Here is a 27022-nt window from a genome sequence, read left to right as displayed (position 1 = left end):
ATGGACCAGTACAGCCTGGGGGACGAGGGTGCCCTGCCATCAAAGGTGCACCTGCCTCCGTTTTCTGAGAGCCCGGGACTCCATTGCAGTGACGCCCTCAGCCGGGACCTGGGTCCCAGCACACGAGACCTGCTCTATGCCAGCCTGAGTGGTTTGGACCTGGACCCTGGCCTCCCAAAGCCCGACGTGCCCAGCGAGGCCTTGGAGGACAGCGTCGACGCAGTGTCCCTGCACACGGGGAAGGACCCGGAGCCTGTGAAGCTGCTGGAGGAATGTGCAGACCCGGAGTCGCAGATGTCCTCACAAGGTAGCGCTGCCTGCCCCGGGCTGTGGGCCTGGGTGGTGGGCTGGGAGTTCCTGCGGCCGCTGAGGCTGGTTCCACACAGATCGGTTACGATACTCTCTCTCTTCCACAGGTGAATAGGGAGCGGTCACTTTTTCCACCTGGGGATTGTGCCCAACTTCCTGGTCAAGAAAAGTGAACGCTGATGCTAGGGAACGCCATGGAGCAGTTTGGGTGTCTGGGATGCGCCGATGTCGGGGATGGGTGGGCAGACCTGTGAGTTTACGGAGACCTTTCTGTCCGTGACCACATCTCAGACGGTCCTCTCCCATTTCCAGAAGGAGTGGGGGTCCTGTCCATCTGCTTCTTGTAAACCGCCCCTGCCTCAGTGTCTTCATCTGTCAAGTGGGGAGATGCTGGCACTACTCTTCTTCCCTACTTAATGACAGCAGGAACAAGCCAAAGGAGACATGAACGCAAAGGCACTTTGTGGACTGGACAGCTCCAGACAGATAATAGTGATTTTTACCCGCACTGTCAGAACTCCCGTCGGACGGTCCATTGACTCACTCCTGAGTCTCGCTCCTCAGCGTTGGAGGCGCAGAGGGAGAACGAACAGACTCCAAAGGCCTCTGTTAAATCTCCCTGTGGTTGGTCCTCAGGCGCCCCCCACAGAATGAATTCAGGTTTTGTTTTCACCCCTCTCCCTCGGCTCCTGGGTCACAAACATCACTGAGATCGGCCGACTGGGTCCGAGTTCTCAGGTGCGCACAGGTGCGTGTGCCGGCAGAAGGCCACGTCCGGAGCAGCAGCCCTGCAAACAGATGTGGCTGTTGACTGGAATACGCCACTCAAAAAGTGTCCCGAACGCTTGCTAAGGAGACCCAGATTTATTTATTTAGAGAGCGGGGAAAGGGAAGAAGAGAGGGAGAGAAACATCAATGTGTGGCTGCCTCTCATGCACCCGGTACTGTGGACCTGACCTGCAACCCAGCCACAGGCCCTGATTGGGAATTGAACCAGCAACCCTTTGGTTCACAGGCCTGTGCTTAATCCACTGCCCTACACCAGCCAGGGCTAATAAGCATTTTATTTATTTTATTATTTTTAAAGATTTTATTTATTTAGAGAGGGAAGGGAGGGAGATAGAGAGAGAGAGAGAGAAACATCAATGTGCGGTTACTGGGGGTCATGGCCTGCAACCCAGGCATGTACCCTGACTGGGAATCAAACCTGAGACACTTGGGTTCGCAGCCCGTGCTCAATCCACTGAGCTATGCCAGCCAGGGCTAATAAGCATTTTAAAAAGTAACTTAGCAAGGCCAGACTTTCCCCAGAGGGAAACCTGTTTTCCCTCATTTAAACCGTCGGATCATCTGACCAGTCACTCCTCACAGTAATTAATTCTCATGTGAAGACAACACAGACCAGGCAAGTGAGTGACAGATGGATCCACGTGCAGAGGCAGAGATGGGGCAAGAGTCTGGCCCCTTTCTGCTGTGTCTTTCGTGCTGCATCTCGGCCACAGAGACTCGGCATTGGGGGTCCTTTAGTGCCGCCCCCCTCCTGTCCCCATTCCCCCGCCCTGTGGATTCATGGATCCAGCCTCTGCAGCATCCTTTCTCAGTGGGGATTCCTCCGCTTGTCATCTCATGAGGCAGCCCTATCCACCTCAATGACCAATGTGAGGGGTAGATGAAGACTTCCATGACCCACCAGCGCCTATTGGTCCCCGAATGGGAAGTCCGGGAGCTGGAACACAGCAGTGAGCCTACAGAGTTTCCACGTCCATGGCCCTTCCAGTTCCAGTGGTTCCAAGTTAGCTTCTTTTTACTCTTTAGTCACCAAACCAGCCCTGTCCCTTGGAGCAAGACAGAAGCATCCGCTCCCTCCTCTGCATGCCGGCCCTTCGGATGCTTGAAGACATCTCCCTTCTCCTGCCTGAACGTTCCTGGCCCTGCCCCAGTGTCTCCGACAATGTCACCCCTAAAACACCTTCCATCGTTCTACCCCAGGGCTGCAGGAAGCATGGATGGTTCAGGTGCACGAGAAGAGGAAAGCAAAAGTGACCCCCAGCCCTGCCCATCAGTCCACCCTCTCAGTTTGTTTCCTGAATAAATGTCTTTTTCTAAGACTGGGACAGTTTCATTTCGCAACAGGCTGCTTGCTTCTGAGTGTGGCGTGAACATCCTCTCCCATCGTTGGGTGTTTTCCTACAGTTTTGTCTCAGATGCTCCCTGCATTTGGACCAGAACTCGGTGACCCATGTGCCCTCGTGTCAGATAAGAGGTCGTTTCTAACATTTCTCCAGGAAAAGCAGCACTGCCAGCCCTGGCTGGTATAGCTCAGTGGATTGAGCACGAGCTGCAATCCAGGCATCGCAGGTTCAATTCCCAGTCAGGGCACATGCCTAGGTTGCAGGCCATGGCCCCCAGCAACTGCACATTGATGTTTCTCTCTCTCTCTCTCTCTCTCTCTCTATCTCTCTTGCCCTCTCTCTCTCTCTCTCTCTCTCTCTCTCTCTCTCTCTCTCCCCCCCTCTCTCTCCTTCCCTTCCCTCTCTAAAAATAAATAAATAAAATCTTTAAAAATTAAAAAAAAAAGAAGCACTGCCCTTCACACCCTGGCAGCTGACTCTTTGTACAAATCCGCCTTTATGTCCTTAATTAAAAACCCACAGGTAGGATGGGTCAGAAGAAAGGATTTAGACTTTTCTAAGTTTTGGAGCATGTGTCTCGGGGCGGCCTTTCCGAGAGGGTTGTTGACAGTGTGGCCGTGAGGCCCTGCCCGTCCTGGTCGCTTCGTCCCAGCAGAGCTCCTGGTGGCGGCGGCTGCCGCTGCCGCCACACAGGCCCTGGGTGCCACCTTGCAGGTGCACCCTGACCGGGCACCTTCTCCCTGGGCCTGGGCCCGAAGCCTGTTTTCTCTGCAAGCAGAGCTGCCACCGTGGGGAGCCCTCAGCCCCTCTCGCCCAGCCCGCTGCAAGTCTACCTTGTGATTTCCCCTGCCGTCCGATTTCCCCGATGTCTGTGACCTGGGCTTTCCCCTCTCTCTAGACCTGGGGCTCGGCGTGCTGAAGGTGCCTAAAGAGCCAGAAGAAGGAGGCAGGGCCCCCGCTGGGAGCGCACGGAAAGGAAAGCGGCAGCACAGCTCACCCCAGAACCCACTCCTGGACTGCAGCCTCTGCGGGAAGGTGTTCAGCAGCGCCAGCTCGCTCAGCAAGCACTACCTGACGCACAGCCAGGAGAGGAAGCACGTTTGCAAGATCTGCAGCAAGGCCTTCAAGCGGCAGGACCACCTGTACGTGGGGGTCTGGTCCCCCAGAGGGCTCTCCAGGGGCTGGGGGTGGGGGGGAGCAGTGAGAGCGGGGTGTTCCTGGGTGTCTTCCCTGCCTCCCAGACCACCTTGTCCCGCCTGCCCTTGGGCTGTCCCACCTCTGTGTTCCCCAGGAGGGTGTCACCTGTGCTTAGCACAGACACATCCGCCTCACGCAGCCAGTGCCCTGGGACGGGTCTGGCACTGCCCTGGATGGTCCCCCTCCTGAGCCCCCGCATGCACACCAGTGTGGTTTGCAGCTGGGACTCTGGTGGTGTAAGGACCTGGAGTGGCTCGCCCTGGAGGCAGTTGCGACACGCAGGAAGTGGGGCTGACCGTGGGGCAACATCTGGGGTTCCCGCCCCACTGGGTGTTCGAGGAGCGTGTGCTGGGGAGGACCCCAGCGCCAGAGTTCTGAAATGCCTGTTTCTAGAACATGACGACAGAACGTTAACTCCTGGTTTTCTTCTTTAACTCTTGATTTTTTAGAAGAAAGCTCATTGTAACAGTTAGAAGCCAAATTCCCTGTGTTCTTGATGTTTTAGAAACAATGAGCTTTTCTCGCTAGTAAGGAAGGGAAGACAGACTTTTTCACACCCAGAGACTTGCAAGTGAGAGGTGCAGCCCCTTGCGTTTTTACAGTGCTCCCAGCCTTGGCAGAGGGCTCTGATTAGTTCCTCTTCTGCTTTACCGTCTTGCCCGCCAGACCTGAAGGAAGGGAAAGAATTGGCTCACATCAGAAATTGGTAACAGAAGGGGCCGGAAGTAGGGTCTCCTGATCCCTTCTCTGCTGCTGATCAGAGGGAAGCCTCGTGTCGGCCTTTGGAAAGGGTTTTGTGTTTTATAGGACGTACCCCGCGTGACACTTGTACAACTGTGCGAAGTAGGGCTGCTGGGAACCCAGAGGGTGATTTACTCAGCTGTTTACATTCATCATACATTAACGTAGACATAAGCGTGACGTAAACAGAATGCACTTGTATGCATTTACGTTTGCAGAAATTATGGGGACATTCAGCTGTTTTCTGGAAAGGTTTTCGGATTGGGCATCTGTAAATGTTTTTCTCTTTGCTCTGGGGGCTCCAGGTAGCTAGCTGGCCCCTTAGAGGAGCCCAAGGCTGAGGCAGACCTGCCTTTGTTAAGGAGGGGCCGCCCTGGGCCAGCATTTCCCTCGGGGCGTCCGCAGAACTCTGGGTCTCCGGGGTGCTCATGGCAGCACCTGGAAAAGCCGTTCTGTGTGCAAATAGGTGTGAGAGACATCGAAAGTTAAACACATGCCTCTGTGCCTGCCTGTTGTGTGGCTTTTTACATTTGCTCCTGTGCCGGTGAACCTCCTAGGAGTACATCATGTTTTTTTGAAACTTATTTGCCAGCTGCACCCAAGCCCCCAGGGGAGTGACTATGGAGGCTTGGTGTTCCTGGGGAACCCACTTTGGGAAACTGCGGCCTGGCTCCCGCTGATCTGTTTTTTTCTCACATACGGGACTTCCTTAAGGGTGAGGGAGAGGGGCACCCCTTCCAGACTGCTGCCATCCTAGCGGGGGCTGAGTGTGGCTTCCAGCTGAGGGACCCCCTCGGGGTCCGTGCAGGGAAGGCCCTGGTGGCACGCCGCTGACTCCCTCCCTGGATGTGACCGCAGGACCGGGCACATGCTCACCCACCAGAAGACCAAGCCCTTCGTCTGCATGGAGCCGGGCTGCAGCAAGAGCTACTGCGACTACCGCTCGCTGCGCCGGCACTACGAGGTCCAGCATGGCCTGTGCATCCTAAAGGAAGCCCCCGCGGAGGAGGACACCGGCGGGGACTCCCCCCACACCCAGGAGGCGGCCGGCCTGCCGGCACCCAGTGGCCTGCGGTCCCTGACGCCCCCGGAAGCCAGGCCCCCCAGCACCCTCTTGCCCAGCCGGGACCTCCTGCGCTGTATTGTCAGCAGCCTGGTCCACCAGAAGGTCCCCTCCCCCTGCCCGGTTCCCCCAGGGCCTGCAGATGGCAGTGATGGCAGGAACACAGCCTGCCCCTGCCCGCCCTCCTTGGGGTCCTCCTCCTGCACCCCAGCAAGCGCTCCAGCAGCCCTAGGAACCCTGGGCCCCGAGGTTCCCGAGGAGCCCCGCCCCCCACAGGAGCCTGTCACCGACGTGTTCGCAGCGACCCACACAAGGGCGGCAGAGAATGGTGGCTCCGACCCATCTGAGTCGGAGCCCTGGCTGCTCCAGTTGCCGCCCGCCCTGGAGGGCTGGCCCGAGGGAGGCCCCCTGCCCGCCTGCCTGCCGCTGTTCCGAGGCCAGGCGGTCCCCTCCGGTCCCCAGCCTCCCACCCACAACTTCCCGTGGCTCCGCAACCGGAGTCTGTCGGGCTGCCCCAAGAGCAAAGGGAGCAACGTGTTTGTGGTCCGCAAGGCCCCCGCGGTGCAGTCCCCTGAGGGCCCAGAGTGTGGCCTGGGGTCCCCCACCAGGGAACCCTCGCCCGGCACGGGCCGCAGCCTGGAGGACGTGCTGCCCCTCCCTCCCTCGGGCGACCCCAGATGTGCTGGTGGGGACGACGACTGCTCCTGGGCCTCCAAAGAGAGCAAGTTTGACTGTGACACTTTGCTGTGGCAGAAGCCCGGGGAGCCCAGCCTGCAGGAGGTCCAGCAGCCCAGCGGGCTCCCGGCGTCAGACGCCACCCCGCTCTTCCGGCAGCTGTTCCTGAAGCCGCAGGAGCCCCTGGTGAGCCACGAGCAGATGCAGGTGCTCCAGATGATCACCAAGTCCCAGCGGGTCTTCTCCCACACCCAGGCGGCCGCCGCGTCCTCCCCGCTCCCCGAGGGCAAGCAGGCCGCCCTGAAGTCAGGTCCCTGGCCGCAGCAGCCCCTGCCGCTGACACCCAGTGCCGACTCTGTCCATGCCAGCCCCGGAAGTCTGGAGCCCGAGGGGTCCCCAGCCCAACGGAGAAAAACCACACCTGCGTTTCCCAGAGCAGCCTCTCCGGGCAGTGTGAAACGGGACTCGAAGGGAGGACCCAAAGGGGCCACCGCTCCACCGTCCCTCATTGTGTCATCTCTGGACCCTCCCGGGAATGCAGACATCTCTTTGGCCAAGCAGTTGAGGCCCACAAAAGGGACTTTGGACCTGGGGGACATCTTCTCCCCTGGTGGCCCACAGCAGACACAGTCCGGTGGGGACGAGACCCCGGGAGCCCAAGTCCCCGGGAAGCAGGCCCAGGCTGAGAACAGCACGGCACCCGGAGCCTCGAAGGGCGACAAGGGCACGGCCTGTTCCCGGGGCGGAGGCCACAGGCCCTTCTCCGGCAACCCCAGGGCCCAGCGCTTCTCGGGCTTCCGGAAGGAGAAGGCGAAACTGGACACGTGCTGTGCGGCCTCTCCCAGCCAGGTGGCCATGGCCTCCTTCTCCTCGGCCGGGCCGCTGGTGGGTCCCCCCCGAGACTCCAAGTCCAAGCTGACGATATTCAACAGAATCCAGGTACCTGTGGTTTTCAGTGTAATCCCGGGGCCGCCCCTCCACCATCACCCCCTGCCAGGACGTTCTACCCCCAAAGAAACCCCACGGTCCCAGTCGTCACCTGCAGTCCCCTGTCCCTCCCAGCCCCTGGCAACCGCGCGTCAGCCACCCCCAGTCCCTGCAGATTTGCCAGCTTCCCAAGGCCATCCGCGTGGGGGCGTGTCAGCGCCCCGCTCTGGGGCTGCGAGGTCGTCCTTTGTGCAGGCACATCCTCCCCTCATCCCTTGTCAGGTGACACTGGGGTTGTCTGCACCTCCTGGCCATCGTGAGGAGTGAGCGTTCACGCACAAGTCTTTGTGGATGTGTGTTCTCATTGCTCTCAGGAAACCCTTTGGCGTGGAATTGCTGGGTTGGAGGGTAACTCTGTTGTGACCGTGTGGGGAACGGCCCGGCTGTTTTCCAGAGCAGCTGTGTCACTTTTGTCTCCCGCCCACAGCGAGTGAGGGCTCCGGTTTCCCCACATCCCGCCCAACGTGTGGGGTCCAGCGAGCCCTCGCCGTCCCTGTGGGGCGCAGTGGTCTCTCAAGCCGATGTGACCTGCATCACTCTGGTGGCTAATGACATTGAGCATGTGCTCAGTGGCCGTTGGTGTCTCCTTTTTGGTGTGGTGTTTATTCAGATGGTTTGCTTGTTTTTAGGTTATTTTACTTTTTATTGTTGAGCTCTAAGAGTTCTTTATGTATTATGACTACAGGTCCTTATCAAGTATCTGTGACTTTCAGTGATTTTCTCCCACTCTGTGGGTGGTTTTTTCACTTTCTTTCTTTAAAAAAAAACTTTTAAAAGATTTTATCTTTTAGAGAGGGGAGGGAAGGAGAAAGAGGGAGAGAAACACCCATGTGTGGTTGCCCCTCGTACACCTGCTAGTGGGGACCTGTCCTGCAACCCAGGCATGTGCCCCAACTGGGAATCGAACCAGCAACCCTTTGGTTCACAGGCCAGTGCTCAATCCACTGAGCCACACCAGCCAGAGTTCTTACTTTCTCGATGATGATTTTTAAAGCGCAGATGTTTTAAGTTTTGATGAACCACTTCATTCTTTTGTTTTCGTGGCGTGCAGGAAACCCTTGCCTAATCCCAGGTCACACAGAATTACATGTGTTTCCTTCCAAGAGTCTTAGAATTTTAGCTCTTGCCAACCTCGTCTGACGTATGGGCTCAGGCATACTTCTGTCTGCAGGGCGGGAACATCTACCGGCTCCCCCATCTGATGAAGGAGGAGAACCCAGCAGCTGGATGGTGAGTTCGGAAGGCCTTCTCCTCCTCGCACCCCCCACCCTGCCAGGGGGAGCGCAGCCCCTCAGGAGTCCTCTGGTGGCCTCCAAGTGCCCGCCCTGGGAGAGGGGCTCTGGATGCGTCAGGCCTGCAGAGGTGCGCACCAGGCCCTGAAGAACTGGGGTGTCGGCGCTGTGTGTTAGGGTTCACCCAGAGCTGTCAGTGGGTCAGACTCGAAAACAACAAAGGAGCCAGTGCCCGGCCGAGTCCCACTCTCGCACTCTCCCCTCCGGCCGTGTCTCCCGCAGCAGCCAGCACCACGGGGCCCCTGCGGACGGCGCGGAGCCGCGGGGCACCCACGTCTGCCGGAACTGCAGCCAGATGTTCTACACCGAGAAGGGGCTGAGCAGCCACATGTGCTTCCACAGCGACCAGTGGCCGTCGCCTCGAGGGCAGCAGGAGCAGCAGGTGAAGGGCACACGCAGTAGGCCCTGGGATCTCCAGGTCTCTGCCAGCTTTGGGGCGTCAGTGCCTGGGTGTTGTTTGTCCCAGGGTGGAGACGTCTTCTGTCATGGGGGTGCGGGGAAGCCTGGGGCAGGGCAGGAGCCGGCACTTCAGGCTGGCGCAGCTGTTCTGCTCCCTGCCAGCTGTGTCTCCTCAAGACCGTCTCTTCTCTGCCTGTAGGTCTTTGGTGCAGAGTTTTGCAAGCCAACAAGACAGGTGCTGAGGCTGGAGGAGGATGGGCAAAGTCCCCCAGGAGCCCAGATGTCCCAGGACAGCACGGCCCCTTTGGAGATGCCCACGTCGGTGCCTGTGGCTCCAGCACACCGAGCCCTGGGCAGCACGGCCATGGTGGGTGCTGGCCGGTCCCCTTCCTGCCGCAGCCCCCCCCCCCCCGCCTGCTGGGGGAAGCGGTGGGGAAAGCCCAAACAAACTCCACCCAACATCCTGCCTCCAGAAGAGCTGGGTTTGCCTGTTCGTTCATTCATTCATTCATTCATTCAGCACCCGCTGAGCTCCCTCTGTGCCTGGCCCTGCACTGGGGATTCTGGGGACCCCAGGGTGACCATGACACCCTCTGCCCTCCCTCCTGGGCTCCCTGGCCAGCGTAGTAGATAGACCTATCCCCAGACGGTGATGACCCAGGTTGGGCAGGGCTGGGGGTGGGGAGACAGTAGAGGAAGCTGGGGAAGCCCTGAGGGGGCAACAGAGACCCAGCCTGAGGAGGGCAGGGAGGACTTCCTGGAGGAGGGGGTGCTGGAGCTGAGACCTGGAGGATAAGAAGGAATAAGACTGGCAGAGAGGAGGGGAGACTGCATGGAGGTGAGAGAGAACACGGTGAGTTCAGGCGGTTGGTCTTCGGCCTACACCAGAGGATCCTGCCTGGGGCAGTGCAAGCTGGACTTGGGGATGGGGGTCATGGACCCCGCTACTGGTCTCACAGGAGCTGCTGTCATTGGGAGGGGAACCAGTTTTCATTTGGTCACCCTGTTACACTGTCTCTGGCCCCTGCTATGTGAATGTTGGTCGTGCTAACAGTGGAAAGTGGCCTCACGTGTTGCCCAGGGCCTGAGCCAGGGCCTCTGTTTGGAGTGCGGGTGCACAGGAAGGCTGCAGCTTTGAACACCATAGGCACCAGGGCAGGGGTCTGGCCCAGGGTGGGGGGGGGTCCCTGCTCGGCCTCCCTTGCCAAGGGCCCTGGGCATGGACGTGCGGGGCGTGCGCATGTCATTTGTTCCTCTGTCCCTGTCTTCCGCCCCCTCTCCTGCTCTCGTGCCATCTTGAAGACTGAGCTGGGCGGCAGGCGGCTCCAGGTGACCCCTCCGCACTCTCTTCCTCCGCAGGGCCAGGAGAAGGAGGTGAAAGAGAGAGACAACAGGGAGAGCAGCCAGCACAGGAAGCGCAAGAAGCGCCCGCAGCCCAAGGCCTTGTTTGTCCCGCCTCCGCGCCGCTCCTTCGGGGAGCCGGGCCTGGGCAGGTGCCCCCAGAGCTGCCTGCGGGCCCCCGTGTTCCTGGTGGACCGCCTGCTGAAGGGGCTGTTCCAGTGCCCTCCCTACACACCGCCCCCCATGCTCAGCCCCATCCGGGAGGGGTCCGGGCTCTACTTCAGCTCCCTCTGCTCCACGTCCGCCCAGGCCAGGCCCGACAAGCTGCTCAGCACCATGCTGGGTGAGTGGGCCTCGCGCGGGGCCCGCCCTCCCTTGCAGCCACGTTCGGGCCCGTCTCTCCCTCCCGTGGCTCTGGCCCCGGGGCTGGTACAAGTGCCCCGGGGCTGGTACAAGTGCCCCGGGCCCGTCTGTGATTGGCAGACTTCCTGTTGCTCACGGTTTTACAGCCAGAAAGAAACTGCAGAGACCATGTAGCCTGACCACCCCTCTGCCTACCCTCCCGTGTAGCTGCTGAGACAGCTTTAGTGAAACACGCTTTACACTCCACGTGATGACGAGTCCTCGCTTCAGGCGCACAGCGCCTCTCAGTGCGCTCACAGGGCTGCGCGCTCGGCGCACAGGAGCCAGACGGCGTTCCTGCCGCCCCCAGGAGGAGCACTATCACACCCCCCCGCGGCCCCAGAAACGGCCGGCCTGCTTTCTCGGCGCTGTGCCGGTCCCGGACACTCTGTATGAGTGGGGTCACACGTGGCCTTTGGTGTCCGGTTTCCTCACCTGGTACGGTGTCGTCCAGCCCTGCTGTCCTGCAGATCAGAGCCCCTCCTCCGTGCAGCTGAGTGGCATCCCGTTGTCTGGGGAGACCTCGCTTTCGGTGTCCGTTCCTCAGGCGACGAGCCTTTAGGTGCCTTCCAGTTCCGGGCTGCAGAAACTGGGCTGCTGTGGACACTCCTGTCCGGGATTTTGCGTGGATGTTTGTGTTTCTCCTGGGCAGGTCCCCAGGGGTGGGGTTGCTGGGCCCTCTGGCAGGCCCTCCACTGTGTTAACCATTCAAGGGGCTGCCAGGCCAGTTTCCAAGAGGACCGGGCCGCGTCCCATCCCCCAGCGCTTCATGGGGGCCCCCGGCTTCTCCGCAGCCTCGTGGCGACGGCTCATGGGCCATTTCCGTTCACATCTGCTGTCTCGCCTCATTCCGGTCACTGTACTTCTTTAACCCCAGAACTTCCGTTTGGTTCGTTTTTAAAAAAATAATTTCTGTCTCTTAGTGGTATTCTGTCTTTGATGAGACATTAGCGTCCTACCTTCTTTTAATCCTTTAAGTGTGGGGGCGGGGCGGGAGGGAGCCCGCACCCCCTTGGCCGCATCTGCTGCTGCGCTCCAGGTCGAGGCTGCCACGGCACCAGAGGCCAGGTGGGCGTGGGGGTCCTGGCTCAGGTGTCAGTGACTCTCTCTGTTCTTACCAAGATTTCATCAATGTTCTCGGGTGTATGTCTCTTAAAATGCTTGAAATGTTTCTTGTATACCTGTAGGACAACTTCCAGACACTTTAACTTACTGTATTTTAGGTATAATTTTTATCAGTTGATTTGTTGTTTTGGCTCAGTTCCTTACTGTACCTTTTCAGAAGTCCTGTCCACCTTCCATGCAATCTTTTTTTTTTTCAATTTATTTTATTGTGGTAAGAACAGCTGACATGAGATCTGCCCTTTAACAAGTGTGTGAGACAGTGTCAGGACCTTGGTGCGGTGTCGGGGCCCAGGGTGCAGTGTTGGGGCCCAGGGTGCGGTGTTGCACGGCATGTCTCTAGAGCTCATCGATCTTGCTCACTTGAAACTTCAGTGCCCGTTGGTTAGGGCTCCCCATAGCCCAGTCCCTCAGGCCCTGCACACCTCCACCCACTCCTCCATCATGTGGATGTGACCATTTCAGATACTTTGCATAAGTGGGATCACACAGACAGTATGTGTCTTCCTGTGACTGGCTTAGTCGCTTAGCGCGGTGTCCTCAGGGCTCACCCGCGTCCTCAGTGTGGCAGGAGTTCCCTTCCCAAGGCTCAGTGGCAGCCCCTGTGCGAACGCACCACACCCTCTGCCCGTTCGCCCGGCCCGGCCACCGAGGCCCTCTCACATCCTGCCTGTCGTGCATGGTGTCGCAGCGAGCACGGGAAGGAGTGAGGTGTTCCTTGGGACCCCCACTTCAGTTCTGCTGGATAAATACCCTGAAGTGAGATTGCCAGATCGTGTGGTAGCTCTCTCTGTAAGTTTCTGAGGACATTTTATGCCATGCAGGCGTCAAGAGCCTGCCCTCAGCTGCTCCGGGAAGGCAGGGAGAAGGGGCCCCGGGGGTCACTTCTTGTCGGTCTTCTTGAGGCTCATTGTGGTGTGTGTTCTAGATCGAAAGGATGACTCGTTTGGTATCTGTGTGGTGAAGGATGACACCAAGATCAGCATTGAACCGTGAGTCAGCACAGACGCAGGCCCGGGGGGGGGGTCTTCCCAAAATGGGCAGCTTTTACACTCCCTGTGCCCCGGGGTCAGCTGTGCCCAAGGGCCCCTGCGTCACAGGCGGTTCAGGGGTGGCCACAGGGCTTCCACCAGGAGACAGGTGGCGGATTTCTCCAGGTCCACGTGAAAAGTCCCCCCACAGTCCTCTGTCCGGACACACCATAGTGGGGCCCGTGGGGGGGAGTGCCCATGACCCTGGGGTTCCCGGTCAAATTGCTGAGGGCACAGTGCAAGACCCTTGGCTCTGCACAGAGTGTAGTTGACGACGTGGCCGTGGCTGGAGGAGTGTGCCAGGTGTCAGCGTGCACCTCCCCGATCCTGTGCCCCAGGAGAGACCCCTGAGGCCAGAAATCTGGCAACAAAAGAAACTGAAGGGAGGCAGGGGTTTCCCCGCAGAGGTTTCTGGAGGCATGCAGCACATCTGAGAGGTCAGGGGAGCCCGAGGGGCAGGGCACGACACGCGCCTCCGTCGTTCCCACCTTAGTCACGCATACGCCTCGCGTGTCTGTGTGTGTGGTCTCATTTCAGACACATCAACTTAGGGAGCCGCTTTCAGGCCGAAATCCCAGAGCTCCAGGATAGGTCGCTGGCGGGCATTGACGAGCACTTGGCCTCTCTGGTCTGGAAGCCGTGGGGAGATGTGATGACCAACCTGGAAACGCAGGACAGAGGTGGCTGAGACTTTCAGCCAGATTCCCTGGCCCAGCCCCTGCCCCGAGGACTTTCTCCCCCCTTCTCCGCTGGGCCACGCAGCAGCATCCCCTGGGGGTGGGGAGGGACCAGCCCGCAGTCCAGCGTTGCTCCTCCAGGCCACTGTCCCCCGTCCCCACCTCTCTGCTGACGCGGCAGCTGGCCAGGCCATCCCTCCTCCCTGTCCATCCCTTTCCTCCACCTGCTTTTAACCGAAGCGTGAGGGAGATGGTGACAAGGAGCACCTTCCCTGCACTGTCGCCCTCGGGGAGCTTCCTCTCTGGCCCTGGCTGACCCCGTCTCCTCTCCCTTGCACCCTGCGGGGGCCTCGCTCCAACGACAGTGACTGAGCTCTGCAACGTGGCCTGCTCCAGTGTCATGCCAGGAGGGGGCACCAACCTGGAGCTGGCTCTGCACTGCCTGCACGAAGCCCAGGGCGACGTCCAGGTGAGGGGGCCGGGTGGGGCTCCACGGGGCCTGGGGAGCTCCCCGCTGTCCTGCGCTGGGGCTCCAGGTACCTGCGGCGCACCTGCGTGGGGGGCGGGGAGGGGGTCGCAGCTATGAAAATGAAGGGAAGCCACCCACCCTTCCCCTGGTGGCTCTGGGACTGGCGTGGCTGTTGAACACCAGAAGGGAATGGGCAGACCTGGGCTCGGTAAAGCAGTTGTTTATTTGGGGCAACAGCGGGGCCCAGGTACCTCTGAGATCTCAGGGGCTGTGGGAGAGGGGGAGCCTAGTAGACCCTGCTCAGGTCCTACACTGATCTGGTTTATTGAGCAAGCTTTAGCTCTTTGATCTGAAACCCACTGTGGCAACCTCTGGGGCAACAGAAAGGCCCCCGCCCCGTCGAAGGACCCTCCTCACCATCCTGAGATTTGGGAAATAAATGAAAAGCCCCACTCAGAGGAGCGGGAGAGGAAGTCACGTTCGTAATTTGGGGACCCAGGAGGCAACAGTTCTGCTTTTTCTCAAGGAGACAATGGCTGGCACTCAGGAGGCGCTCAGCATTGTGTCACCTCTTCACTGGGTCCCACTGAGCTGCTGGTGCCGAGGCACCGGGGCAGGGCCGGCTCCGTCCCGTGCGTGGTGTAAGGCTCTGGTGCCGCCATCTGGAAATACTTTACATCTGAGCAAAAGGGCCCCATGTTTCCCTTGGCCCTGGGCCCTGCAGGGGACATGCCAGTCCTGCCTGGGCTGCGCGGGTGAGCAGGACAAAACCCCTCTCTTCACGGGGCTCACACTGTAGGAGGATCAGACAGGAAACATGCTTTTCACATCATTAGACAGTGATTAGTGCTGCAAGGAAAACAGAGTGTGGCCACAGGCAGGGGCAGCGCCACTGAGAGTGCTGGTCCTCGGAGGAACACGGGCTTGTGCCGGAACGAACTCCCGCACTGGCTGCTTCACGAGGAAAGTCTGGCTACAGAAAACGGTGTCCGCTGCCCCCGAGAGCACACCTGGTGATGTAGTCAGCGTGCCCACAACCGGGACCCGGTGGTGTCCACGGACCAGCCACGCTCTGAGCAGCCCGGGATGGGGGGGAGGAGTGGGGACACTGGAGTGGTGTTTGAATGAATGAGCCCGCAGAGGCAGGCCTCTCTCCCTCACCTCTGCTCCCTCTGTAAGTAGCCAGCCTCTCCTCTTGTTCTAGGTCGCCCTGGAGACGCTCTTACTCCGGGGACCCCAGAAGCCACAGACTCACCCGCTCACTGACTACCGCTACACAGGTGACTGGAGCCAGGTGCCAAGGGGTTTTTGCCCGGCCGAGACCCCCGTGCACCAGTCAGCCTCGATGGCACGCTCTGCTCGTGCCTCAGTTGGCTTTGCCTGCCTCTCCAGAAAGGCCTGTCATGCCTGGGGTAACTCAGAGGGCGCTAAATTCTTCTGGTTGGGTCCTACCTTCCCCTTTCCCAATGCTTCCCCCATGGGCTCTGCCCAGCCGGGAAGGGGATGCTGCAGGCCAGGAAGGGGTGGAGGTGCCTGGGTCATCGACGGATGGAGCCCAGCAGCCCTGGAGTCAGGAGGCTGCCCTGCCTCCTTCCCCCTCTCACCCCGGCTTGGCTAGTCAGCCAACAGAAGCCCAGATTCTTGGGTCCCCAAATTGCTGCGGCAGCAAAGTGGGCATCGTCACGGTCACAGTCCCCTCCTGCTAAGGTTTTTGTGAGGGTTGTATGAGATGAGGCAGACATGGGACTCAGCAGAAGGCTGGGCACATTCTCGGTGCTCAGAGCCAGCAGTTGAAACAGGAGGGTGGTCTGCGGTTCAGTCACGGCTGCTGCGATCCCAGAGGACCTACACCTTCCCTCTCCTGGCCGGTTCCCCACAGGCTCGGACATCTGGACCCCTGTGGAGAAGCAGCTCTTTAAGAAGGCGTTCTGTGCCCACAAGAAGGACTTTTACCTGATACACAAGACGGTAAGGCACACCCGGCCTCGCCCTGCAGCACGGCCTCACCCCGCTGGAGTGGAAGGGCCGGCCTGGGCGACACGCTGCTCGCCTTGTGACAGTTTACAATTCTAAAGAGCCGTGGCTGTGGACGACTCCAAAGAGTCCTGGTTCTGGTCTGTGGCCTCTGCCTGGCTGTGCCCAGGAGGCACTCCTCTGCCTGCGCAGGTCTCACTCCCAGACGTGTGTGTGTGAGGATTTCCTGCTGGTGTTCTTGTTAACGGGAGGGACACAAACCGCATGTAATCAAAGTGTAAGATTTGATGTTCTGACATACGTGTGTCCCTGTAAAACCATCACCACAGAACGCATCCGTCACCCCCCAGATTTCCTCTGGCCCCTGTGGTCGCTCGTCAGCTCCTTGTCTTCACCTGATCATGGACCTCTGGGAGGTTTCCAGTTACCAGCGATGGTGCCCACAGCCGCAGCAAACAGTGACATACACGCCTTCGCAAGGGCGCATGTTGGTTGGTTTTCGGTGGAGGCGTAAACACCTGGAGGGGGAGGGAGTGGATGTCCCGGTCGGTGTGTGGTCAGCACTTTAAGAAACCGCCAAACCGTTCTCCCGAGCAGCTGTGCCGTGCATGTTCCCGCCCCCGGGGCACGAGAGTCCAGTTGCTTCGCAGCCTCACGGATGCTGGAAACGGTGGGTCCTTTCAGTGTCACCCACTCCAGTGAGTCTGCCACGGGGTCTCGTTGCAACGTGCTCACTTTCCTTTCACAGACCAGCTTTTGGTGTTGCGTCTAAGAAATCTTTGCCTACACCAGAGTCACAAAGACTCCCCTCTGTGTTTTCTTCTAGAAGCTGAGTAATTTCAGGGTTACCACTTATATGTATGGCCTCTGTGGTCGCGGCGTGTTGGGCTCTATCTGTTAGAATTTTGTTCCGCGTGCCTCGTCTGTGTTCATAAAGGATCCGGGTCAGTGGCTTCCTTCTTCACAGCGTCCTTGTCTGGCCGTGGTGCCGGCTGTCGCTGGGCTCACAGGCAGTACTGGGGAGCATTTCCCCCCTTCCGTGTTCTGGAACACTGTGCTTAGAACTGGTTTGAGTCCTTCTTAAATATTTGTCAGTGAAGTCACCTAAGCCTGGAGTTTTCTCTGTGGGAAGGTTTTTAACAACAAATTCAGTTCATTTCATTAATACGAGGCTGTTCAGGTTCAGTGTCTTCTGGAGTGAACATTGGTAGTTTCTGCATCTCCAGGAATGTGAGCATTTCTTCTGAGTTGTCTGACGTTGCGGCGTGAAGTTCGTGACATTCTCATGTTGCCCTTTCTGCATCTGCAGGTGGTGGTGATACCACCTGCCTCACTTCTGATATTGGCGACTTATCTTTTTATTTTGGTCCTTCTGGCTAAAGGTTTATCCATGTTTTCTATTTTCTCTAAGGATTAGCTTTTGGTTTTGCTGATTGTTTTCTAGTTAATTGATTTCTGCCCTGTTATCACGTCCTTTCTTCTGCTTGCTTGGGGTTTAATGTGCTCTTTCTTCTGTTTCTAAAAGTGGAAGCCGCAGTCACTGGTTTGAGACCCTTCCTACTTCCTAATACAGGTGTTCAGTGCTATGAATCTCCTTCAAAGTACTGCTTTGACAAGTTTTCCTATGTTGGGTTTTCATTTTTATGCAGGCCAAAATACTTTTTGATTTTCTTTGACCTGTGAGTTATGTAGAAGCGTGTGACTTAGTCTCTAAGTATTTGAGGATTTTCCAGAGTTCTTTTTTATTTTATTTTATTTATTTATTTTTAGAGAGAGGGGAAGGGAGGGAGAAAGACAGGAAGAGAAACATTGATGTGCAAGAAATGCATTAATCAGTTGCCTCTCACACGCCCCCAAATGGAGACCTGGCCCGCAACCCAGGCATGTGCCCTGACCAGGAATCGAACTGGCGACCCTTCAGTTCATAGGCCAGCACACAATCCACTGGGCCACACCAGCCAGGGCTACAGTTCTCATGTTATTCATACTCTTATTTAGTGTCACTGAGGTCAAAGAAATACTTTGCATGATTTGAATCCCTTTAACTGTATGGAACCCTTGTTATGGCCCAGAACATGGTCCAAGTCTTGGGAAGGTTCTGAGCGCACTCACGGTGGACTTCACTGCTGTTGGGTGGAGGTCTGTAAAGGTCAGGTCAAGGTGAAGGTGGCCGATGCCGTGGCTTGGGTCTTCCACACACTCACTGCCACGTGTCCCAGCAGTTACTCAGAATGGGATAGTCAAGTACTTGACTGTAATTATGGATGTTTGTTTTTCCTTGCAGTGCTCCCATTTTTTGCTTCATGTATTTTGAAGCACTGACTTCAATGCATAAACATTTAGGATTCTTACTTCTTCTTGATTCGTTGACCCTTTGGTTGTAATGAAATGATTTTCTTCATCCCTGGGATTGCTCTTTGCTCGGTTTCCTGTTTTGGATATTAACAGAGCAGACACTCCAGCTTTCTTATGATTGGTATTAGCATGCATGGTTCATCTCTTTCCTCCTCTGGCTTTTAACCTGTTTGCATCTTTATATTTAAAGTGCATTTTTGTAGGGAGGGTGTGGGTGTGGCAGACTCCAGCCCACAGAGTCCTCGTGTTGTGACTGAAGACGAAAACAAATGCGCAGACTACAGCAGTCCTGTGGGAGAAAAGGGACGGGACCGTACTCTCTTAAGATGAGAGTCCTGCGGCCACTTCTCTCAAGGGGAGAGTGCACCGACCCTTGCCTGGACAGGCTTTTATTGTCTTTCTTGGGTCTTACATCAAAGAAGGATTTATTATTTATTGCATAGAATATTGTTGTCTACATTTTAGGTACAAAGAAATGAAAATAACAAATGCAAAATGGAAAGGCATTGAGCTGATTAGCTCCATCCTTGGGAAAATTCACATAGGCTTTGGAAACTTCCTTGGGGATAAACAATAAACATGTACTGTCAGACCAGGGTGAGGGAGTTTCAGCAAGAGCAAGCCATAACCGTCTGTATGCATTTTCTAGGCCTGATTCCCATGGGAAAGCCTGGTTTGAGGGTCTGGCTCCTGCCCACCACTTTGCTCCTGTAGGTTTTCCATACGGGGCCGAGTCACATTTGTCAGACTGAAACCGGTTCCCTGCATGTAGGGTGTTGCTTTTTATAGGGAATGTTCAGCCTTTTAATTGGGGTTTTTATATCATTTACATTTAATGTGATTATTGAGATAGTTCAGTTTAAGTCTGTTTTCTTGTTATTTGTTCTCTGATTGCCCAATTTGGTCTTTATTTCCCCTTCCCACTTTTTCTGCCTTCTTGTGGATTAATATAGTAAATATAAGAATTCTGTTTTAAGCCCTGGCTGGCATAGCTCAGTGGATTGAGCGAGGGCTGGGAACCAAAGTGTCCCAGGTTCGATTCCCAGCCAGGGTACATTCCTGGGTTGCAGGCCATAACCCCCAGCAACCGCACATTGATGTCTCTCTCTCTCTCTCTCTCTCTCCCCGCTCCCTTCCCTCCCTAAAATAAATAAATAAATAAATAAATAAATAAATAAATAAAAATGTTAATTACAAAAAATTCTGTTTTATATTCTTTGTTGGCTTATTGGCTGTAACTCTTCATTTTATTGCCTTTGTGGTTGCTTTAGGGTTTATTCAGTGCCTCCTTAACTTACTTCATTCTAGCCCTAGCCAGGTAACTCAGTTAGAGTGTTGGCTCAATATGCCAAGGTTGCAGGTTCAATCCCCAGTCACAGCACATATAAGAATCAACCAATGAATGCATAAAAATATAGAACAATAAATTGATGTTTTTATCTGTTTTTCTAAAATAAAAGCAATCAACCAATAAGTAAGTAAACAAACAAACAAAAAATGTATCACAGTCTACCTTCAAGTGATTGGATAGCACTTCATATGCAGTGCTATCTGCATATGAATGAAAACCTTATAGGAGTATACTTCTTTTTCTCTTCCTGGCGTTTATACTGTATGGTTATGCATTTTATTTTACATGTTATATATCCCAAAATACAGTGATACTATTTTTGTTTAAACAGTCATTTGTTTTTTAGAGAGTTTTAAATAATACGTCTTTTAATCAATTCTTTGAGAGAGAGAGAAACATCAATTCCTTGTTCCACTTAGTTATGCATTCATTCATTGGTTGATTCTTGTGTGTGCCCTGACCAGGGATTGAACCCGCAGCCTTGGCATATTGGGCCAATGCTCTAACCAACTGAGCTACCCTGCCAGTGCAGCAATAAGTGTTATACATTCACCCATGTAGTTACCATTTTCATTGCCCTGCCTTCCTCTGTGTATATTTCCCTCTGGCAGCATTTTCCAGAAGCAAATCAATGTAAATCATCTAACATTTCTTGTAGTGCAGATTTGCTAATAATGAATTATTTCAGCTTTGTACATCTTAAAGAGTATTTTGCTTTCATTTCTGAAAGATATCTTTGCTAAGTATAGAACTCTACCTTGACCATTGTTTTTCTCTAAGTAATTTAAAGATGTTGCTTTATTTTCTTTTTGCTTTTATTTCCAATAATAAATGCCTCTATTTTCTTGTCTTTGTTCTCTGTCTGCGTAACATGGCTTTTTTCTGAGGCTGACTGTCATTAGGAATTTCTCATTATCACTGGTTTTCAGCAATTTTATTATAATAAAAATTTGGAGAACTTTTCTTCATTCTTTTCTTGTGCTTGTTATTCATGGGGCTTCTTAGACCTGTGGGTTTACAGTTTCCATCAAACTTGGGGAAACTCCACCCATTATTCCCTCAGCTCTTCCTTGGGCCTCTCCCTTCTCCTCCAAGACTCCGCTCAGGTGTGTGTTCGGCCTCCGGCAGTTGTCCCATGGCCCACAGCTTCCTGATACTCATTTTTGCTGATTCTCTTTCCTCTGTGTGTTTATTTTGAATGGTTTCCATTTTTGTATCTTCAAGTTCATTAATCTTACCTTCTGCAGCATCCGATCTGGCGTTGATCCTGTGTAGCGTGGATTTCATCTCTAGAAGTTCCATATGGGTCTTTATTCAATCCTCCATGTCTCTACTTGACTTTTTAAACCTGTATTATACAGTTACATTAACTTTTATCTCCCTTCCCTGCCGGTTCTAGCATCTGTCTTCACTGTGGGTTGACTGCGATGGACTGATTTTCTCCCCATGTACATGTCCCGTTTTCCTTTTTGCATGCCTGGTAATTTTACATTGGATTCCAGACATGGCAAATTTTACCTTGTTGGGTGCTGGATATTTTTGCATTCCAATAAATATTCTTGAATGGTTCTGTGATGTATTGACTTGACTCTATTGATTCTACTTGAAAACTACTTTTTTCCTTTTGCATGTTGCTTCTAGAATTTTTTAGGTGGGACCAGAGCAGCTTCTTGTCCAGAATCAATTATTCTTCATTACCCAGGCAGGGCCCTCCTTGTGGCACTGTCAGCATGCCCGTGAATCAGGAGGTTTTCCACCCTGGCCCTCGGGAAGAGGCTGTGTTCCTGGCCCTGTGTGGGTGATGGGCACCTTTTCCTCTGGTCCTCTGGGAGGCTCTTCGCCCCACTCCGGTCGTCTCCTCCTGCGCACGTGCTGCTCGGCGCCTGGCTGATGCTTGAGGGGAATGCTCTCGAGGCTTCTGGAGTTTTTCTCCATGCAGCTCTCTCTCCTGCTTTGCCCCATCCTGTGGACTCGCGCCACCTTGGTCTCCTCAGACGCCCGGCGCCACCACACCTCAGGAAGTCCGCTGGCCTCTCCCCGGATGCCCTGCCTGGGCTGTGGCCTGGACGCACTCTCAAGGTAGTCAGCTGGGGCTGTGGTGCTTTAGTTTCTTTCTCACAAAAAACTTCTGTAGACCAGTGTCTGTGCCTTACCACCCACTGTTTCAGGTCTTCTGACTGTTTCTCGTCATTGGTTTTGGATGGTTCCCATTGTCCCCCCATATTTGGCAACAGGGTCCAGGTTTTTTCCAACCTAGGGTGTTTCTGAGGCAAGGACGTCCTGCTTTGAGTCCCAGCTAGTGAATGCAGACAAAGCTGGAAAAGTGCCCGAGGAGAAGTATCTTCTAAAGTGCTGAAACGGCCACTTTAATTTTCCTGAGAGGTTTTCTCTCTAGAACAATGAAACCTTTCCATTCTGTTTGGTTTTTCCAGAAGTTATTGATAATGGGATCACTTCTTAGTGAGGGGAGGAGTACATGGTGGGGTCTGAACCCCCCAGGATCAAACCGTGTCACCAGAACCTCCTCCCCATCCCCCTCCCCCTGTGGGCCACTCTCCCCCGTGCTGTGGGGCTCTGCCCTGCTCCTGCTGAGGCTGTGGGGTGTCCACTGCATGAGGGCATTGGCTTTCATTAGTCCTGGTTGGCAGACAAGTGGCCCTCGGGCGTGATGTCACAGTGAGCGTCCCGTGTTGTCCCTTCGTGTGCGCCTCCCCACGGGGAAGGGTTCTCGGATGGCCTCGCCGCTCAAGCCTCGGCTCCAGTGGCCTCACTCGGAAGCCCTCATGCCCCAGGGGACTCCGTGATGCTCTGCCCCTGCGTGAACAGGGGCTGCCCACAGTCAGTGTCCGTTTTCATCCACTAGATCCAGACAAAGACCGTAGCCCAGTGTGTTGAGTATTATTACATCTGGAAAAAAATGATCAAGTTTGACTGTGGCCGAGCCCCGGGGCTGGAGAAGAGGCTCAAGAGAGAGCCGGAGGAAGCCGACAGGACAGAAGCAAAGGTAGAGGGTCATGGCGGTCAGGAGTGTAGTGCTGAGCTGGATGCCCACTGTCCTGCCGAGCTGGGGGCTGGGAAGGGTGCCCTCGAGAAGGGTGTCCCCACGACGGACACCCGGGCCCTGGATCCCTGGGCCTCCCTTGTAAGGGCGGGGGGTCAGCACCCTCTTGGGGTTTCTGCCTCCTCTGCAGGTCACTGGCAGCCCTCGAGAGAGACCCAGCCACCGCCCAACCCCCGAGTTAAAGATGAAGACCAAGGGCTATAGGAGGGAGTCCATCCTCAACTCCAGCCCCAACACGGGCCCCAAGCGGACCCCCGAACTGTCCGGCAGCGCCGAGGGCCAGAGCGTTTTCCCCTGCAGAGAGTGTGAGAGGTACCAGCCCCAGCCCCGGCTGCACTCACACCACCTCCCTGGGGCAGAGCCTGCCCTGCTCTGACCCCCGCGTCCTCTGATGCCTCCCCAGGGTGTTTGACAAGATTAAGAGTCGAAATGCCCACATGAAGCGGCACCGGCTGCAGGACCACGTGGAGCCCATCGTCAGGGTGAAGTGGCCCGCAAAGCCCTTCCAGCTGAAGGAGGAAGAGGAAGAGGAGGAGATAGGGGCTGACATCGGCCCCCTGCAGTGGTGATTCCCAGACAGAGGGCTAGTGGGGGCGAGGCCGTGGTCGGGGTGGGGACCTCCAGCCCCATCATGTCTCCCTCCGCCCCCTCCAAGACGTCGGGGCGCCCCTCTTCCCTCCCTGGCCCCACCGTCCCCGGGGGAAGCACGCAGTCATCAGACAGCTGCACAGCTCCTGTTGGCTGTGCCAGCGGCCAGCCTCTCTAGGGCAGCAGCCTCTCCCCTTCTCTCAGCCCCACTCCTGGAGCAGGGAGGCGGGGAGGGGACAGGTGCAATCTGGCTGGCTCTCAAATCTGCGCCTCGGTTTGGGGATTTGGTTCCATTGTTAGGCAAGGCCAAGATGTAGAGAATCAGTGGGAAAACACCTTCAGGTGGCCGCATGCTGGGGCCTCAGTCCCTCGTCTTGCAGTGACTTGTACATTGTTAGGTTGTTTTTTTGTACGTGTCGACTTATAAATCTTATTAAATTGGGTTCTTGAGCAGCTGTCCTCTGGCTTCCCTGACCGTTTTATCCAACAGAGGCTTTGCAGTCCCTTCCTCAGGGCGGAGCCTCAGAGATGAGTCAGCTGTGCCCCTGCCCGGGAGGAGCCTGGCCTCGTACATTCCCTCAGCAAACACATGCCCTCCTCTGCACCGGACAGGCCCGATCCACGTGACGGGGATGCAGGAACACAAGAGGGACAAGTCCCTCTCCCTGTGCAGCTTACATTTTAGGAGCAGGAAAGCGGCAGAAATAAATAAGCAGAAAGATTTCAGATATTGCTCGTAGGTGCACTTTGGGCCACAAGCAACAGGAGAGTTGGCATAGGCTTGAGCAGTGAAGCCATTGGTGGTTCCAGCGGCTCGGCCAGGGAATCTGGCACTGTCAGCGGCTGCAGCCACTGTGAGAATCAGCCCTTCCCACACACAGAACAGAGCCGGTCCCTGCCTGCCATGTGTCCCTTTTCAAGAGTGAGGAGAGCTTGTAGCAGTCCCCAGCAGCACACCCCTCATGTCTCATCAGCCAGAACCGTAGCCCGTGCTTATTTCTAAACTGCTCCCTGGGTGTCAGTGGGAAGGGAAAAGGCCACGGTTACCCTGGGCACTCAGCACTGGTCTCAGGTGGAGAAAGCAGGTGAGCTCCCTCAAGGTTGCTGCTGGAACTCCGCTTGCCAGGAAAAGAGGAGGAGGCAGAAATGACTACGGGGTAGGCAGAGCGCAGCAAAGTGACCGGAAGAAAACACAGCAGGAGGCCAAGTCCTGGGGAGTGACCAGGGAGTGGCAGTCGGTGTTAGGTGGGCAGCCAGGGAGGTGCCTCTGAGGAGCTGCTGAGGTGGAGGTTCGGGCCCAGGCCTCGGCGTGGCAGAGTAGAGCGCAGGCTGCTGCAGGACGCTGGCAGAGGGCGTTTAGAAACACCTCGTGGGCTGCCGCATGCAGGTGGTAGGAGGCAAGATGGGAAGCCTGGTGAGCAGGTAGCAGGCCCTAAGGTAAGATGAGGGTGGCTTCAGCTGGGGTCAGGGATGCACCTTAGAAGCAGACTCAGGCTTGCTGACGGGTCACTCGTCTCAGGGAAAGAACGGATCAAGGCCAGTGGGGGAGGTTTCGGCTTGAGCCGCTGAGTAGATGCCATCAACTCTGATGGGGGAGAGGGACACTTCCGAGGACTGACCACATCAAGCGGGACTGTGACCGTGTCTTTAATAGTCCGCACTGTATTCTGAAGGACTGGCAGAGAGAGCAAGTTAGAGGACGGTGTCGGGAGGTTTCACGAGGGGCCACATGGAGCTCAGTAAATGTGAGAAATGGGACAGTGGGGGAGAGACGGAGGCGGAAGTGGAGTTTAAAGCAGTTGGGGCATTGTGGTTAAGAGAAAGGGTTCAGCCATCCGGCGAACCAGAACTCACCTCCTGGCTCCTCCTCCTCTGTGACCTTGGGCAAGGCACCTTCCCTCACTTTCCCTGGTTGGGCCTCAGTGTTCTCACTCTGTAAAATGGAATGGAAAATGCCTATCCTCCCATGTATCTGTTAACGAGCAAATGTAAATTAAGTATTAGGCACGATGCATCGTGGGAACTAGTGGCCGCTGTTTCCTGAGCACTCAGGCTGTACTGTGAGCATTCGGGTTCTACCCGAAATCACAAGTCAAGCTCCACAGCTCCAAAATGAAAGACAGGCTCCAAAGGGTTGGGTGGGATTAGTTATCTGTTGTGGTTGAACAAATTACCCCAAAATGTAACAGCTTTAAACAAATGGGAGTTTTTATAATAGCGCTGCTTAGACAGACACAGAACCGAAACTGCTTGTGGTAATCCAGACACCCCCACCCGACCTGCGGTCAGAATACAGTGGCGACCACAGGTAGGTGGCCCAGGAGAGTCTCTGATTGTACAGTTGCTTCCGCCCTGCCCCCTTAGCCAAGCCCCATCCCCACCCCCCACCCCCCACCCCCAGATAACAGTTTTCTCAACCAATGATCTCTGGATTATCTGCATTCTAATTATCAGGATGGGAGGGAAGAGAGGGAGGGTTCTGTTAAAAAATACGGATTCCACCCTGACTGGTGGGGCTCAGTGGATTGAGCCTATGAACTGAAATGTCCCCGGTTCAATTCCCAGTGAGGGCACATGCGTGCAGTGTGGGCCAGGTCCCCACTTGGGGATGTGTGAGAAGCAACCAATTGATGTATCTTTCTCACATCGATATTTCTCTCCCTCTCTTTCTCCCTCCCTTCCCCTCTCTCTAAAAAATAAATAAAATCTTTTTTTAAAAAGAGTATATACTATCAATGTGACTTACCACTGTGGATGTGACCCTCAGTCACCTGTCAGTCACTTGGCTGACAATGTTTGTCAGGCTTCTCCACTGTAAACTTGGTCCCCTTCCCTTCCCATATTGTACTCTGTGGAAGGAAGTCACTGCTCAGTCCACACTTAAGAAGTGAAACCCTGGCCGGCTGGCTCAGTTGGTTAGAGCATTGTCACCATGAGCCAGGATGGCAAGTTCAATCCCCGGTCAGGGTGCATACAAGGAAGTGGAACAATGAAGCTCTGTGTCTGTCTCTTTCCTCTGAAATTCAATGAATTTTTTTAGAAAACTGAAGCATTATGCTCCACCTTCCAGAAGGCAGAGTACCTACATAAATTATTTGGAATTCTTCTATGCAGAATAATTGTGTATTTTTCCCCATTTATCCATTTATATCAGCATGGGTTCATGGATATTTTATACATCAAGCTACAATCAAATACCACTTTATTTTGTTGTTAATGTTCCAGCTCTGGCCATTGGGAGCTCTTTCAGTTGACTCCTGTGTCTCTTTGACAGGCCCCATTGTTTGTGTTTGTGTGTGCGCGTGAGAGAGACAGACACACACAGACACACTTCCTTTCTGGCACTACGAGATGCACCAGTCCTACATTCAGTCATTTGTCCAAGGAGCCATGGTTCCTTTTATTAGAGGATGGAATTTTTAACATTCTCCAGGTTTGGTTTGGTGTTTTGCTTTTTTATTAATGAAACCAGAGTCGGAAAACATCTCTCTCTTACCCTCAAGTATTTCACTGGCCTTTCCAAATCAGTTCCAGCTTCCCTCGGCAGAGGGCGCAAGAGACGTTTCTTTCTTTCAAAGTGAAAGAGAACGAAGGCGGAGTTCTACGCTAGAGAACTGTCAAACCCGGCCTTGGGCGGGACCTGTCTTACGCCAGGGGCTAGGAACTGTCACGTGAGGGTCAGCGATCAGCTGACTAGGGCCGGTGGGGCGGGAAGAACGGAAGTAGAGGGACTGTTGATTGGTGGAGGAGGATCCAGAAAGGTTACACTTGGGAACGGGTGCTAGACCGTAGGGACTACGATTGGCTTATATGGAATCACCTGGGTTATACCGAATTACCTGGGATGTTGTACGGA

At 55.3% G+C, this 27022-nt stretch overlaps 1 protein-coding gene across 1 annotated transcript; it reads left to right on the top strand.

The window, feature by feature from the left end:
* On the top strand, positions 1-23147 carry ZNF541 (zinc finger protein 541). The gene is made up of 15 exons (XM_045845376.1): positions 1-307; positions 3340-3583; positions 5238-7056; positions 8276-8334; positions 8619-8778; positions 8995-9162; positions 10155-10479; positions 12589-12652; positions 13229-13371; positions 13734-13837; positions 15042-15117; positions 15717-15805; positions 22381-22521; positions 22709-22890; positions 22982-23147. Exons 1-15 carry the CDS (start codon positions 1-3, stop codon positions 23145-23147), a joined length of 4047 nt encoding a protein of 1348 aa, XP_045701332.1.
* The last annotated feature ends 3875 nt before the right edge of the window (positions 23148-27022 follow it).

This window comes from Phyllostomus hastatus, unplaced genomic scaffold (assembly GCF_019186645.2).
Source record: "Phyllostomus hastatus isolate PE091 unplaced genomic scaffold, TTU_PhHast_1.1 phas_contig_468, whole genome shotgun sequence".
NCBI classification, from domain to species: domain Eukaryota; kingdom Metazoa; phylum Chordata; class Mammalia; order Chiroptera; family Phyllostomidae; genus Phyllostomus; species Phyllostomus hastatus.
The sequence above is the reverse complement of the archived record's forward strand: the minus strand, read 5'-3'. Positions and strand labels throughout refer to the sequence as shown.

Bases quoted from the DNA above. Each gene is read 5' to 3' on its own strand.
- ZNF541 (XM_045845376.1), top strand. From the start codon at position 1: ATGGACCAGTACAGCCTGGGGGACGAGGGTGCCCTGCCATCAAAGGTG. The intron at 13,838-15,041 runs GTGAGGGGGCCG...CTCTTGTTCTAG, and splicing joins AAGCCCAGGGCGACGTCCAG to GTCGCCCTGGAGACGCTCTT. The intron at 22,522-22,708 runs GTAGAGGGTCAT...CCTCCTCTGCAG, and splicing joins CCGACAGGACAGAAGCAAAG to GTCACTGGCAGCCCTCGAGA.